The 13,102-nt window shown below is 40.9% G+C and overlaps 1 protein-coding gene and 1 long non-coding RNA gene across 4 annotated transcripts in view; one reads left to right on the top strand and one right to left on the bottom strand.

The window, feature by feature from the left end:
• LOC131103694 (protein sidekick-2-like) overlaps positions 1-13,102 on the top strand; it is a 151,033-nt gene that overhangs the window by 111,655 nt on the left and 26,276 nt on the right. For both annotated transcript variants that reach the window (XM_058050159.1, XM_058050160.1), the window contains exons 7-17: positions 1,284-1,474; positions 2,809-2,892; positions 2,979-3,173; positions 3,353-3,469; positions 3,546-3,713; positions 4,430-4,532; positions 5,909-6,085; positions 8,555-8,691; positions 9,217-9,364; positions 10,319-10,459; positions 10,708-10,889. In XM_058050159.1, coding sequence (XP_057906142.1) covers positions 1,284-1,474; positions 2,809-2,892; positions 2,979-3,173; positions 3,353-3,469; positions 3,546-3,713; positions 4,430-4,532; positions 5,909-6,085; positions 8,555-8,691; positions 9,217-9,364; positions 10,319-10,459; positions 10,708-10,889 — 1,643 coding nt within the window. The remainder of the gene's footprint in view (positions 1-1,283; positions 1,475-2,808; positions 2,893-2,978; positions 3,174-3,352; positions 3,470-3,545; positions 3,714-4,429; positions 4,533-5,908; positions 6,086-8,554; positions 8,692-9,216; positions 9,365-10,318; positions 10,460-10,707; positions 10,890-13,102) is intronic.
• Positions 1,837-9,039, bottom strand: LOC131103695 (uncharacterized). Of its 2 annotated transcripts, XR_009119647.1 has the most exons (4): positions 8,807-9,039; positions 6,493-6,612; positions 3,324-6,282; positions 1,837-2,917 (listed from the first exon to the last, which is right to left on the bottom strand). It is a non-coding gene; the product is annotated as an uncharacterized LOC131103695 (long non-coding RNA). The 2 variants fall into 2 exon arrangements; XR_009119646.1 differs by having other exon boundaries at positions 3,324-6,612.

Raw genomic sequence — 13,102 nt, 5'->3', positions numbered from 1 at the left:
AGTGTGGAGTTTGTTTTTCAGAAAGAAGATGATAGAGAGAAGATACGATTGCATGAATTGACTTGCACCGAACAAATATGCACATTAGCACTCAGTAACGTAATCAAGTCCTACCTCGATTCATTCCCCACACAGTATCGGCATCCAGGACCAAATAAGAGGTGAAAGAAAAAGGGGGAACATGGGAGAAAGATGGTGCGCACGTAACAAACAACATCAATATGTAAAATTGTAGGATTTCTAACTGTATATTATTTTTGGAATAAAATAATGGCCAATATTTATAAAATTGATATCCATTCAGTTTTTTTTCATCATTGCACCTGAAAGTTTCACCAATGTACAGCATGGGGATATGATTTACTCTTTTACACATTTGTAAATACCGTAAGAATATTATAATACACTTTTTTAGAGTTGGGTTCAATTAATGTCTCCATCAACTGATATAACCATAGAATTGTATCAAATTGAAATTGGATGGTTTGTAGAGTGCATCGAATCGTTCTGTTTTTAAAATATACATGTTTTTGAAATTCTATGGTAACCCATGTATCTAGATGTGTATAAAATTTTCTGTCACGGATAATTGCATGAGATTTACTAATCCTGCTTGGTAGTGTTCTGCCGTGTTTCATTTGGAATCTGATAGTGCTTGACAGTCCATATAGTCATTAAAACCAAAACATGGAATGCAGGTTAATATTTAACAGATAATTTGGTTTTGTTCGTAGTTGTTCACATGCTTGTTCTTGTTTTCAGTCAGAACAGATCGGAGTCCTATCGCATTGTTTTGGTGCAGGCCCGTACCACTCAGTATTGGCGTGAGGTGCTGCGGCACTATGCCAGAAATATAGTTCTTCGTGTCAGCTGCTACAATAACAATGTTGCTTCTGCTTGTCTTTTATACGGGTCAGTTTGTATAACAAAGATGTAGAAATAGAACATCTGCGATTGGCTTCCAACCAGTCCAGGGAGTATCGCACCTCTCACCCAAAGACAACTGGGATAGGCTCCAGAGTCATGTTTCACAGGATTGTGAATGATGAAATGATGAAAAAATGCAGTTTCCCTTTAAATGGCGTGAAGTTTAATTTAACAACATCAATATTATCTCCCTCCTTTGTTTCAAGGCTGTTGCGTCTCACGCGTCCTGATTATCTTACATTCAAAGACGTAATCAGGATGACAGATGTATCCCTTAGCTACCTAACCTTGAGACTGAATGTGAATCAAAAGCTAAAGGTTTTGTGTCCATTGCATTTCCTGACTTTTTCTGGCAGGCCCCTCGTCAAGATGGGCATCACTTGGAGGAAAGATGGCGTGGTAGTCAACACTGGTATCAGAGATTTTGGCCGCAGATTGATCATCAGCCAGCCAGCGGTCAGCGACAGTGGTTACTATCAATGTGAGGCGTCGCTTCGCAGCAGCAGTGTGGCATCGGTCACTGCTGGGGCTTTTCTACATGTGCTAGGTAACTAAAAGACTAGGTAAATAGCTAACCAAAAGACTATAATGGCAACTGTGTTGCAATTATACGTTACACTCACATGACAATCTTTCCACAGTACAGTTTGGAACACTAGACCTGATCTGGTGTTAATATTATCACTTTTGATCTCTTGAAGTGACATTTTTTTCTCTTTTTTGCAAGATTAACATGAATAATTAATCAAGATGCATTCAAATTATGATATGTAGTGTTTGACACTGGTCACTGGGTGTCAGTGGTGTTACTGTGATGGGAGGTGAAACATACAAGCGCCAGACTTGATCACTGGAGCAACAGACTTTTATTGCAGGTTTGAATTATCTCACAGCAGGAACGACAGTAATAATCATAATAATAACACGGCCATAACTGCTGACATCATTTCCAGCAACACGGAAGCCCAAGTTAAATTTTGTCTTCAATTGATTATTTTCTCTGATTGAATAATTTATACATGTCAATGTGACTATAGGGTTGTTATTTCATGATTGGAAGGCTTTAATAATGTAAAAAATCGTATTTACTATAGAAAGTTTACTATAGTTTTCTACTCTAAGAAAATATTCCATATATAAAAAAGGAAAATTTGCGGAAAGTCACTTATCACCAATTAACCGCGATACATACAGAGTAACTGTATTGATTTTCTCTTGTGTTTTTTCTCGTTGGTCAACATTCCTGCTTAGAGCTCAAATTGTGTTGCAGAAAATCCTGAACGTCCTGCTTCCACATACTCCACATGGTCTAAGAGATATCTCAACAACTCCCGAGAAATACCCTCTGTATCCTCTCAGCCATGACTTTCAGGCTTCAGACCAAAGCAACCATTGGACAGGACTTGTGTTAACCCCGCCCTCTGACATTGATCACTTTGAAAGTGGAAAAAAAAATGTATGTCGCAGCTTCAAAAAAGGTCCATGAAATAATTAAAAAGTTAGATTATTGATTGAAATGTTTTCACCTACAATTAACTGGTATTTTGATGACTTTATGACATATTTAATGACACATTTATGGCTTTAATTGAAGTCAATTTTTTAAATAAATTCATACATTTAAATTATTATTTAATATTTTATGTATGTTTTATGTATTTTATTTTATTTTAATGTATTTATTTAACTCTTCCTGTAAAATAAATTGTTTTCCTGCCAAAATTGTAATAAAAAAAATATTGTTATTTTAAAAAGTACTTCATTGCCTTTACTTGGTGAATTAATATTATATTGTTTAGTGTGGACATTTATAGTGCCATTCCAGCTTTTTAAGTTGTTAATGTCTCACAGTTTGCTTTTTCTTCCCCATCCTTGAACCAGAATATCCTCTGTTCGTAAAAGAGCCACCAAGTCACATCACGGCGGAGATGGAGAAGGTGGTGGACATCCCTTGTCAGGCTCGAGGTCGGCTCTCTTTGTTTCTCGCCTGCTGTGTGAAAGAAGGAGAGCGAAAAAAGGATTGAAAGTGACCTGTGTTTGTGTGTGTGCAGGCACACCTCAGCCAGACATTGTGTGGTATAAGGATGCTGTGCCCATCAGCCCAGTGAAGATCCCCAGGTACAAGGTTTTGGTGGGGGGCAGCCTGCAGATCAATGGCCTTCTGCCTGATGACACAGGAATGTTCCAGTGCTTCGCCCGCAATTTAGCCGGAGAGATCCAGACAAACACCTACCTCGCTGTCACCAGTGCGTCCTTTTTAGGCTGCTTTATTCTGCTCCCTTGATACATGTTCCACCTTAAATCCTCTCCTCTTGTTTTGACCCTTTTTGTCAAGTCTATTAAAGCTCTGAGCTGCCATCTGCTTTATTATGTGTTAAGCCTGCCATCATCATCACCTCTGTTGCACCTGATTGTGTTCTGTCAGGCATTGCTCCCAACATCACCGCCGGCCCAGCTGACAGCGCCGTGATTGACAGCATGTCAGTCATCCTGCACTGCGAGACGTCTGGAGCCCCACGACCAGCCATCACCTGGCAGAAAGGTGCAAAAGGCAAACGGAATGACTGACATTATTGACTTTTTCTTTGTTTTATTTTACTTTGCCATCCATCTCGCAGGTGAGCGTGTCCTGGCCAGCGGCTCAGTTCAATTGCCTAGGTTCACGCTGCTAGAGTCGGGCAGCCTGCTCATCAGTCCTTCACACCTCTCTGATGCCGGCACTTACACCTGCATGGCGAGCAACTCCAGGGGTATTGATGAAGCATCTGCAGACCTTGTGGTGTGGGGTGAGTGGAGAAACTTTTTAGGATAATATTACAACTTTATTTCATACTTTACAGCTTCATTCTTTTAAAATGACACTTTTTTTTTATCATATTACAACTTTATTCTTCTAAAATAACATATTTTTCATGCTCATTTTCATATTATAACTCATATTAAAACATAAAAAAACAAATGAAAATCTTTTTATTTTGTGAAAAAGTTTTTCTCATAACAGGAAGATTTTAGTCTTTTCTATTATATGACGTTTTCCTCATGAAAGTTTCCTCATGAAGTTTTGAGTATGACTCAGTCACACATTCACTAAAGCAGCCATCACCAAATGACAGACCCAATGATGGCCTTTTACGGAACCATATAATAATAATATAATCATAGTCATGGACCAATCATAGCGGCGGTTTGCAGGTGTAAGTAGTTCAGTTATTACGGTCATGTGACAGTGGTGTCAGTCAAAATGACACTTGCCGAGTGAAAAGAACCATAGCTTGCTCAATAGTAAGAACATTGTTCCATTCTTTTGTGAATGGACGAGCCAATATATGTTCATTCTTCCAGAATCCAGTGCCAAACAGGTTTGGACCTTACTTACCTTTAACTTGCATAAATGGACCTTCCTCAATTTAAATTGAAGACCACTGCTGTAAAGCATTGAGTGAAAGCTGTAGTCTAATCCCCTCGTCTGCTGTTCCCACCTATCCTTTGTACGTGTCTGCAGCACGCACCCGAATCACCAAGCCACCCCAGGACCAGAGTGTCATCAAGGGCACCAAAGCAGTCATGACCTGTGGGGTGACCCACGACCCCAGCGTCACCGTCAGGTAATGACACAAAAAGTTTCCTCAGACTTCATCACCAATTTTCTTGTGACTTTTCAGTCTGTGCCTATCACAGCTGCTTTTAATGAGTTTGTGAAATCTACAACAAATCTCATCAGCGTCGATCCACCCTCTGATGACCTCCTCTGGGATGCAAGTCTTACAGTCAGATAGACAGGGTTGCATATCATATGTGTGTGTGTGTCTGTCTCAGAGGCGGTTGAAATGTTGTCTACGGAGCTCGGTGATTAGAGTGCCTGTCACCTGTGGGCCCATGCATTGATCGGATGGCGGGGTAAACAGTGGAATATGTAAACAGAGTAATAACTTCAGACGGCGCCTTTAATTAAACGCAGCGCCAAGGAGATTAGCTGGAGAACCCCAACAGTCACAATTAATCGCTGCATCGCCGCTCCGGTGTGCGCGCTGAGGCTGTGACAGGAGAGGAAGATGCGGATGAGGATAGACCATAATCATGGTTCGGTAAGTCACTCGGTTTTAAGATTATGTGAGGTTCATTTACGGGACAGTAAGGGAATAAAACACATAAAACCGAGTTTTGAGTTAAACAGCTTTAATACTTACTTAAAATTAATAAAAATGTTGGGTATTTTTAACAAATATTTGTCATATTGTAAAATTGTTCGTTTTACAATTTCTTGGAAATGCACAACTTCTTATATCAGGGCTTTTTCAAGATTATTATTCTCGTCATTCCAATTTTCTCGTTATTCTCGTCATTTTATTTGCTTTTTTATTCAGACTTTGTTTGAAAAAAAAATTGTAGCATTGAAAAAAAAATTCTTAATATTCCCAATTTAAACTTCACAAATTTAAACAATAATAATAACATCTAATAGTTTAGAATGTTAATTTTTAGCAGACAGAAATAGGTTTGAACAGTTTCAAGTATTATTTATTAGGGCTGTCAAGTGATTTACAATATTAATGAAATTAATCACAGTTTTCAAATTAATTAATCATTTAGACCACGCATATTCACCTAATAAACATGTTGTTGCTCAGAGTGTCTTTGAATGCATCTTACGCTAGTCAAGTGACAAAGAGGAAGTGTTTGTGAGCTGGTGATACATATATGGTATTGGAATTGCTTTGTTTGTTTCTTTTGGCTTTTTACTGATTGCGGAGTCACAGCGGATCCGCATACTGATTTTGTCTTGAGCACTTTATATTCTGGATGCCCTTCCTGACGAATACCAATGATGCTTACTTGTGGAGATTCGAACCCAGGGCGTTTGCCAGAATGTCCAGAATGCTAACCACTATACCACAGCGGCCGCACGATGAAAAAAAAAATCTGATTACAAATACACGTATCCTCACAGGCTGTAATATTTGTGTTTTTTTTTTCCTTCCAGCTACGTGTGGGAAAAGAGTGGTGCTGTGATTGACGTGAACACGTCTCCCCGTCTGCGACTGGATTCTGAGGGGACACTTCACATCTCCCAGACGTGGTCCGGAGACATTGGGACGTACACCTGCAGGGTAACCTCAGTGGGCGGCAACGACTCCCGCAATGCCCACCTCAGAGTCAGGTCTGGAAGTAGCCACGATATATATACTAGCGTGATGGATGGATATTGTCGCCATCATTGTGCTGTCATCCATCAAAGGCCACCACAACATTAGGTACACTTGCACAATCTAATCAAGGAGGAGGCATCAAACATTCGCCTTGACAAAAACAACAGAAGCATTTTAACAAAACCAGTGAATGCCATCATGGATCTGACTAGAAAGAGAGAAAAAAAGAGAAAGAAAGAAAGAGCTAAAGTTTAATATCTGGAGACCGATTTATATCCAGAAATGATTTAGGGCATCATTAAGCATGTCAAGTTGACTGACAGATTTTCCACGTTAGTTTGAAATTGCTGCCAAATGTGCAATCTGGATTAGTACAGGATTATAGTATAATTAACATTACAGCAACTATGTCTCCCACCTGGCCGGGGAACCCATTGGTATCTCTCAGGGAGGAGCTGGAAAGGGAAGTCTGGGCTTCTCTGCTTAGCTGCTGGAAGAAGATGGATGGATGGATGGATGGATGCTGTGTTGGATCGCTCTGCATACACATAGCACATTTTCTGAAATTATTTTAAAAAAATTAATTTTTTTCTCACAATTTATATACAATAGGGGTGCTCCAATTGATCGTCCACCGATCGGTGGAAAATATTGGCCAACGCTGACCCCCTCCACTGATCAGCTCGCTACAGCATTCAGAACAATCATGTCTGCCGTGTGTTGGACTTCCTGTCTTTGTAAGTTTATAAGTTTTGCACCCTCCAAAACACGCCTCAATAAATGTCTCACCTGGGTGGCGCTTGTGCGACAGTTGGAGGTGAGAACTTGGCAGGGTGTGGTAGGTTTTTGAGGCTCGTGATGGCAGCAGTGTAAATTTACTGTTAGCTCAAACCAACTTCAACACACAGCCATTAGTGTCTAAACCTCTGGCAACAAAAAGAGTACATCTCTCATGAAAATGTCAACATTTTGTAAATATTTAGTGTGAATACCATTGTTTTACAACACTGTCTTGCAACAAGAACGTCTCTTCCAGGCCTCAATGAAGACATCATGGAATTGGTGGATGTTAAACACCTTGGACTCCTTCACCTTCTGTTTGTGGATGCCCCACAGATGCTCATTTGGGTTTAAGTTCATCACCTTTACCCTTCTTTGGCAAGGCAGTGGTCATCTTGGGGATGTTTTTGGGGTCATTATCATGTTGCAATACTGCCCTGCGGCTCAGTTTATTAAGGGAGGGCACCATGCTGTGATTCAGTCTGCCACAATTGTGTCTCTCAGTGAACTGTGCTCTCATGCAGGACCAGACCATGACACTCTGACCAGGATTCTTGACTTTAGACGAGACATGCTCGTCTCTTGGTGCCATTACACCACACAGTTTTGAGTAATCTATGCAGCAGGTTTTCTGTGCCTCATCTTTAGGAGAGGCTTTATTCTGGGACAAAAGCTCAGCAGACCAATTGATGCAGTGTGGGGCGTACGGTCTGAATACTGACGGGCTGACACCCCACCCCTTCAACCTCTGGATATTAAGCTGAGTATGTGCACTCAACTTCTTGGTGGACCATGAAGACAGCAGGTCTGAATGAAAGCTGTCCCATTAAAGCACTGTATGGTCTCGACCACTGTGCTGCAGCTCAGTTTCAGGGTGTTCACAATCTTCTTATAGCCTAGAACAGCCATCACTAAAATGGTTGCTCTCTGTCTGCATCCGGACCCAGGGATGGCTCTTTACAAACCCGTGAATCAATTAAAGTGAACGGGAAGCATAATAATAACATACAGTATAATCGTCCTCATGGATCGATCACAGCGGCTGTTTGTGAGCGAATGAGAACCATCCATCCATCCATCTTCTATGTCGCTTCATCCTTAAATAAGAGCCATGCCTTGCTCAAGAATAAGAAAAGTTGATACAGAAAACCAAATATTTAAAAGTGAATGGACGGAACAATATATGTTCATTCTTCTCACGTGCTATGAAACTAGCGCTGCTCAAAAGTGCAAATGCGATGTGACAACGTGACAAAACACACATCATTGCAGGGGAAGTATCCACCCACGTCTGATGCAAGCGCGAGAAAAATAACAGGGCTTAGATCCCAGTATGAAAAATCTACAAGAATCATAACACATTTGTAGCAGAGATAAGTGCAAAATGCATGTTCACTAAGGATTGTATCAATATTAGAGCAAAACAAAACATCTTTCACTGATGGGAGAGTTGTGAAGAAAGGAGTGGTCCTGCTGCAAAGGTAAACAAAAACAATTTCAGGCAAATCCCAACAGTAACAAGCAAATGTGAAACGTTAAGAGAGTGTACTGTTCTAGCTTTTCTGTTAAGCCCGTATTGGCTTTCGGGTACATCCAATTCCGACCACCTGTGTAGATGTTGCCAGTGTACCTAACAAGGTGTTCAGTGATTGAACAATTCAATATACTGTACTGCATATGACTGTCTGCTCCTCTGACAGGCAACTTCCTCACGCGCCTGAAAACCCAATAGCAGTCCTGAGCACGACAGAGAAACGGGCCATCAACCTCACGTGGGCTCAGGCATTTGATGGCAACAGCCCCCTCATCCGCTACATTCTGGAAGTGTCTGAGAACAGTGAGTAGGATCCTCAATCCAATATTTAGCAGTTTCAGTCAATTGAATCCATCCTTTATACCAGGAGAGAATTAGCATCATCTCTCACATTCTCTATAGGAGTTAATCGCCTCACCTGTGCGCATGCCCACTGACGATAAGGGGAATTGGAGAATTACATCGATGTCAAATGTTGCCATGTTATCTTGTGGCTTGATAAAAATCACAAAGGGAATGATTTCGTTCAAGCGAGGCCGGTGCTAACTGACAAGTCATTAAGAGGTTTTTTTTATTTAGATGATTGAATTTCAGCCTGATGTTTGGTTGAATACAGAGTATGATGCAATATTATTTATGGAAATGAAACAATATTGTGTGAACCCAGTGGTTATTTGCTGTTGTAGACCACACCTCAATTAAGCGGTATTATTTGCCATATTTATAAAATAAGAGGATGAGGATTATGAGAACTTTTTTTTTCCAAAATGATGATTACATCATTTTTTTGCCAAAATGTGGCTGTTCATTGACTTGCCTGTCTGTCAGACGCTCCATGGACTGTCCTGCTGGCCAACATTGATCCAGAGTTCACCGGGGTCACCGTGGGCGGGCTCATTCCGGCCCGTTCCTATCAGTTCCGCCTGTGTGCCGTCAACGACGTCGGCCGAGGCCAGTTCAGCAAAGAGACAGACCGGTAAATTTGTGCACATTAATCATCACCTTATACTTCTTTAAATATTAAGACGGTTGGGAATTACTTCTGGATGGGATAATGGAATTGTCCCTCGTCCTGCCAATCCGATGCTGATTACTTCCTGTCACTCTTGGCACCACCAGCAGGAGTAGTCGTCGTAGTGGAGATGAGTCCCTTTCAAGATAAAACAGTGAATGAGGCGGAATGTGGCTTTGTGAGGACTTGATGGGAGCACTGACCCAGCTACATCCACCTGCCTCCTATTAACTGGGCTTGAAATAGGAAGAGAATCACACAGGATGGAATGTTGAGTGAATTCTCTTGACTGTCCACATGAAAGGGCCATGTAGGAATACCTCACACACACACACACACACCATCCGCACAATTTAGTGCTTAAAAGAGCCTCCAGCCATCTCTAGCGGACCGCTGTATGCACCTTTCACCAGCTGAGTGCACGGCCATGAGCACACCCCAGGGAAGGGAGGCGTCTGAGTCTCCACTGCCCTGTGAGACTGCTTTTACAGTACCTCTTTGATCCCAAATTCTCTGCTTCATCCACTCCAAAGCCTGGCTGAGGAGCAATGGGAAGGAAATCAAGATGTCATCTTAAATTGACTTAAGGAAAAAGTTTGCCTGACTCTTTGTTCCTTTATATATCTCGTTTCTCTCTCTCTTGCTGGAAATGTCTCTCCATTGTGTTGCTCCAGTTTTGCTTTGACGCACACTTTGATCCATGCAGCAGCGCCATGATGACCCTCCCTTTTGTTCATTAGGAGTACAGTTTTTGATTATTTCTTTAAAAATATATATTTGCATGCAGGTAGTGTCTATGATAAAATATGATTGATACCTGTGAGGATTAGCCATATCATTCTTTATCTATGGTCATCATGGTATTTTTCATCTTTTGTTTTGGTTGAACTCGATTTGCCACTCATTTTTTCACCACAGACTGACACTCCCAGAGGAACCGCCCAGTGCCCCCCCTCAGACGGTCATCGCCAGTGGTCGTACCAATCAATCCATCATGATTCAGTGGCAGCCTCCCCCAGAGAGCCATCAGAATGGACCCCTCCAGGGCTACATCATCAGGTGGGAGAAGGCTCTATTCTCCTCCATTTAAATGTGATAATAACCAGCATGTCATCTCCACACTTCAAACACGCTGTGCCAATTAGATACCCCTCTGTTCCTTTCAGCAGCTGTCAACGATCCCTTTGTGCTCAACCCACATTTTTCTTCCATTACCTCTTAATCTTGTGTGCAATTCTATGTCCTTTTATTTATTTATTCCTTCCTCCTATTCCCATCACCTATTGATCACTGATCTCTGCTGCCAGGTACTGTCTGTCTGGGCTGCCCGTGGACTGCCAGATAAAAAATATCACCAACCCGGACCAGAGCAGCCTGCTTCTGGAGGACCTCATCATCTGGACCAACTATGAGATTGAGGTGGCAGCCTACAATGGGGCAGGAAGGGGTGTGTACAGCCACAAGGTGACAGAGTGGACGCTGCAAGGAGGTGAGCAAGGAAAATCACCCCCAATAAGGTACCAATATGCATAATTGATGTGAAAAAGCGAAAAAAAATAAAAAATAAAAACTAAAATAAAAAATGTAACTCTGCATGTTGCAACAGTACAAGCGCACATGATTGTTAAAAAACTTTTTCAGTCATCTTTTTACTTTGCAAATTCATTCTCCAATCCACAATGTTAAAATGTTGTACAAAAGATGCATACAAAAATAATGCAATTAGTAAAGAAAATAGAAAGAGAAAACAATGTCTTCCAAGATCAAACTGCTGTCATCATAGCGCTTTTTTATTTTGTATCTTTTTTTAATTTATTCAACTGCAAAGAGTGTTTATTTGAAGGTCTTTTTGAAAGGTCTTTTATTTGTAATTATTTTACTACTGGTTCCAATCTAAAATAAGGTGCTGTTGGAACCACCTGTTCCATGTGCCAGTCACATCTATTCTTCTACGTGCTGCACAGCCTTAAGACCATGCTGTTGTGTCATTTATGTACATGTCATTACTATCATGTGTTATCCTTTCCAACCCGGCATGTTACAGGATACAGTCAATACAGTCGCCCCTTGTTTATTGCAGTTAATTGGTTCCTGAAGCACGCGGGCCAAGGTCAGCTAGGAGACCAAAGTTCGATTCCCAGCTCGGGCATCTATGTGTGGAGTTTGCATGTTCTCCCCGTGCATGCGTGGGTTTTCTCTGGGTAGTCTGGTTTCCTTCCACATTCCAAAAACATGCTAGGTTAATTGGCGAGTCCAAATTGTCCATAGGTATGAATGTGAGTGTGAATGGTTGTTTGTCTATATGTGCCCTGTGATTGGCTGGCGACCAGTCCAGGGCGTGTACCCCGCCTCTCGCCTGAAGACAGCTGGGATAGGCTCCAGCATGCCGGCGACTCTTGTGAGGATATGTGGTAAAAAAATGAACGAATGAATGGATGGTTCCTGACCGTGATAAGTGAATTTCTGCAAAGTAGGACTATTAATAAGAGGAATATTTTCATAGATCAAGCATAGAAAACCTGTTTATGACTTTCTTAATACAATTTTTACCATTATTAGAGTCCTGAAGACATCAAATAACACCCCTATAGCCTTAACACTCCTATTATTCACCACTAGCACAGCTCTTATACGCAGGCTACGGGATAACTTTTTTTCACTATGTCATATCAGACATGTCACGGCTGACTATATGCAGGTAATGTAATGTAAGGTAATGTGTCATCAGTACAACAATACTGATGCCTAGTGACCAGAATACTACGTATGTGTCTTTCAATTTTTGCGAATAATACTGGACCACAGTCAACCACAAAACAGCATTTATTAGTAAATGTTTTCAAAAGTACAACACATTGAGAGAGCGATCTTTGAACCGTGAAATGGCATGGGACAACTTTATTAAATTAAAGTAAAGTAAAGTAAACAATAGGACAAATGATGTGACATTAAGCATTTAAAATGTACAACTTAGTGACCTTGCACCTTACATTAGAAACCATTGCTGCTACATGGAGGGATATTTCTCCTTGTAGGGATTGGCTATGCTCTGCTCTTGATTTGTAATTCCTTTTCCCTGTATGTAAAGATGTGAAAGGCTTAAAACACTCTCATATCTCCCCAATTTCCTGTCATGTTAAATCCACATCATGAGTAGCAGACACCCTGTGCAACACAAATACACACACAAACACACACACACACACACACACTGACTGACTGACTGGAGAGTCTCAAGAGCTCTCCCAAAAGGAAATTGAAAGTGATTCCATTTCCTATTCTGTTCCACACCTTGCTCACATTCACTTATCATAGACAGCCAGTTAGCAGCAGGCAGACTGGAGCATTTTCAGTATTTTTTTACACTGATTTCAGAGTGGAGTTGTGTGCAGACTTACAATGTTAGCCTTTACATTACCAATATAAACAAAATAAAATAGAAACTCAAGAAATTGTGAATAGTTAGGGAGAATGAACTCGACAGACTGCTTCATGCTGTGCTACCGAGTGTACTGTAAATATGTAAATATAAGATATTATGTTTTTACTAGCATTTTGTGCAATCCTGCAGCAACATATGCCACAAACCTGTAGATCATTTTTGTAAAAATACAGTAGTTTGTCATAAGTGTGCTATATGTTTTTTTTTTTAAGCAGACAGGAAGTTAATGTTAAAGGGTACATTATTTTCTTTGATTTGCT

Source organism: Doryrhamphus excisus, chromosome 15 (assembly GCF_030265055.1).
Source record: "Doryrhamphus excisus isolate RoL2022-K1 chromosome 15, RoL_Dexc_1.0, whole genome shotgun sequence".
Lineage (NCBI taxonomy): Eukaryota > Metazoa > Chordata > Actinopteri > Syngnathiformes > Syngnathidae > Doryrhamphus > Doryrhamphus excisus.
Note: the sequence above shows the minus strand (reverse complement) of the source record. Positions and strands in the feature narration are given on the sequence as shown.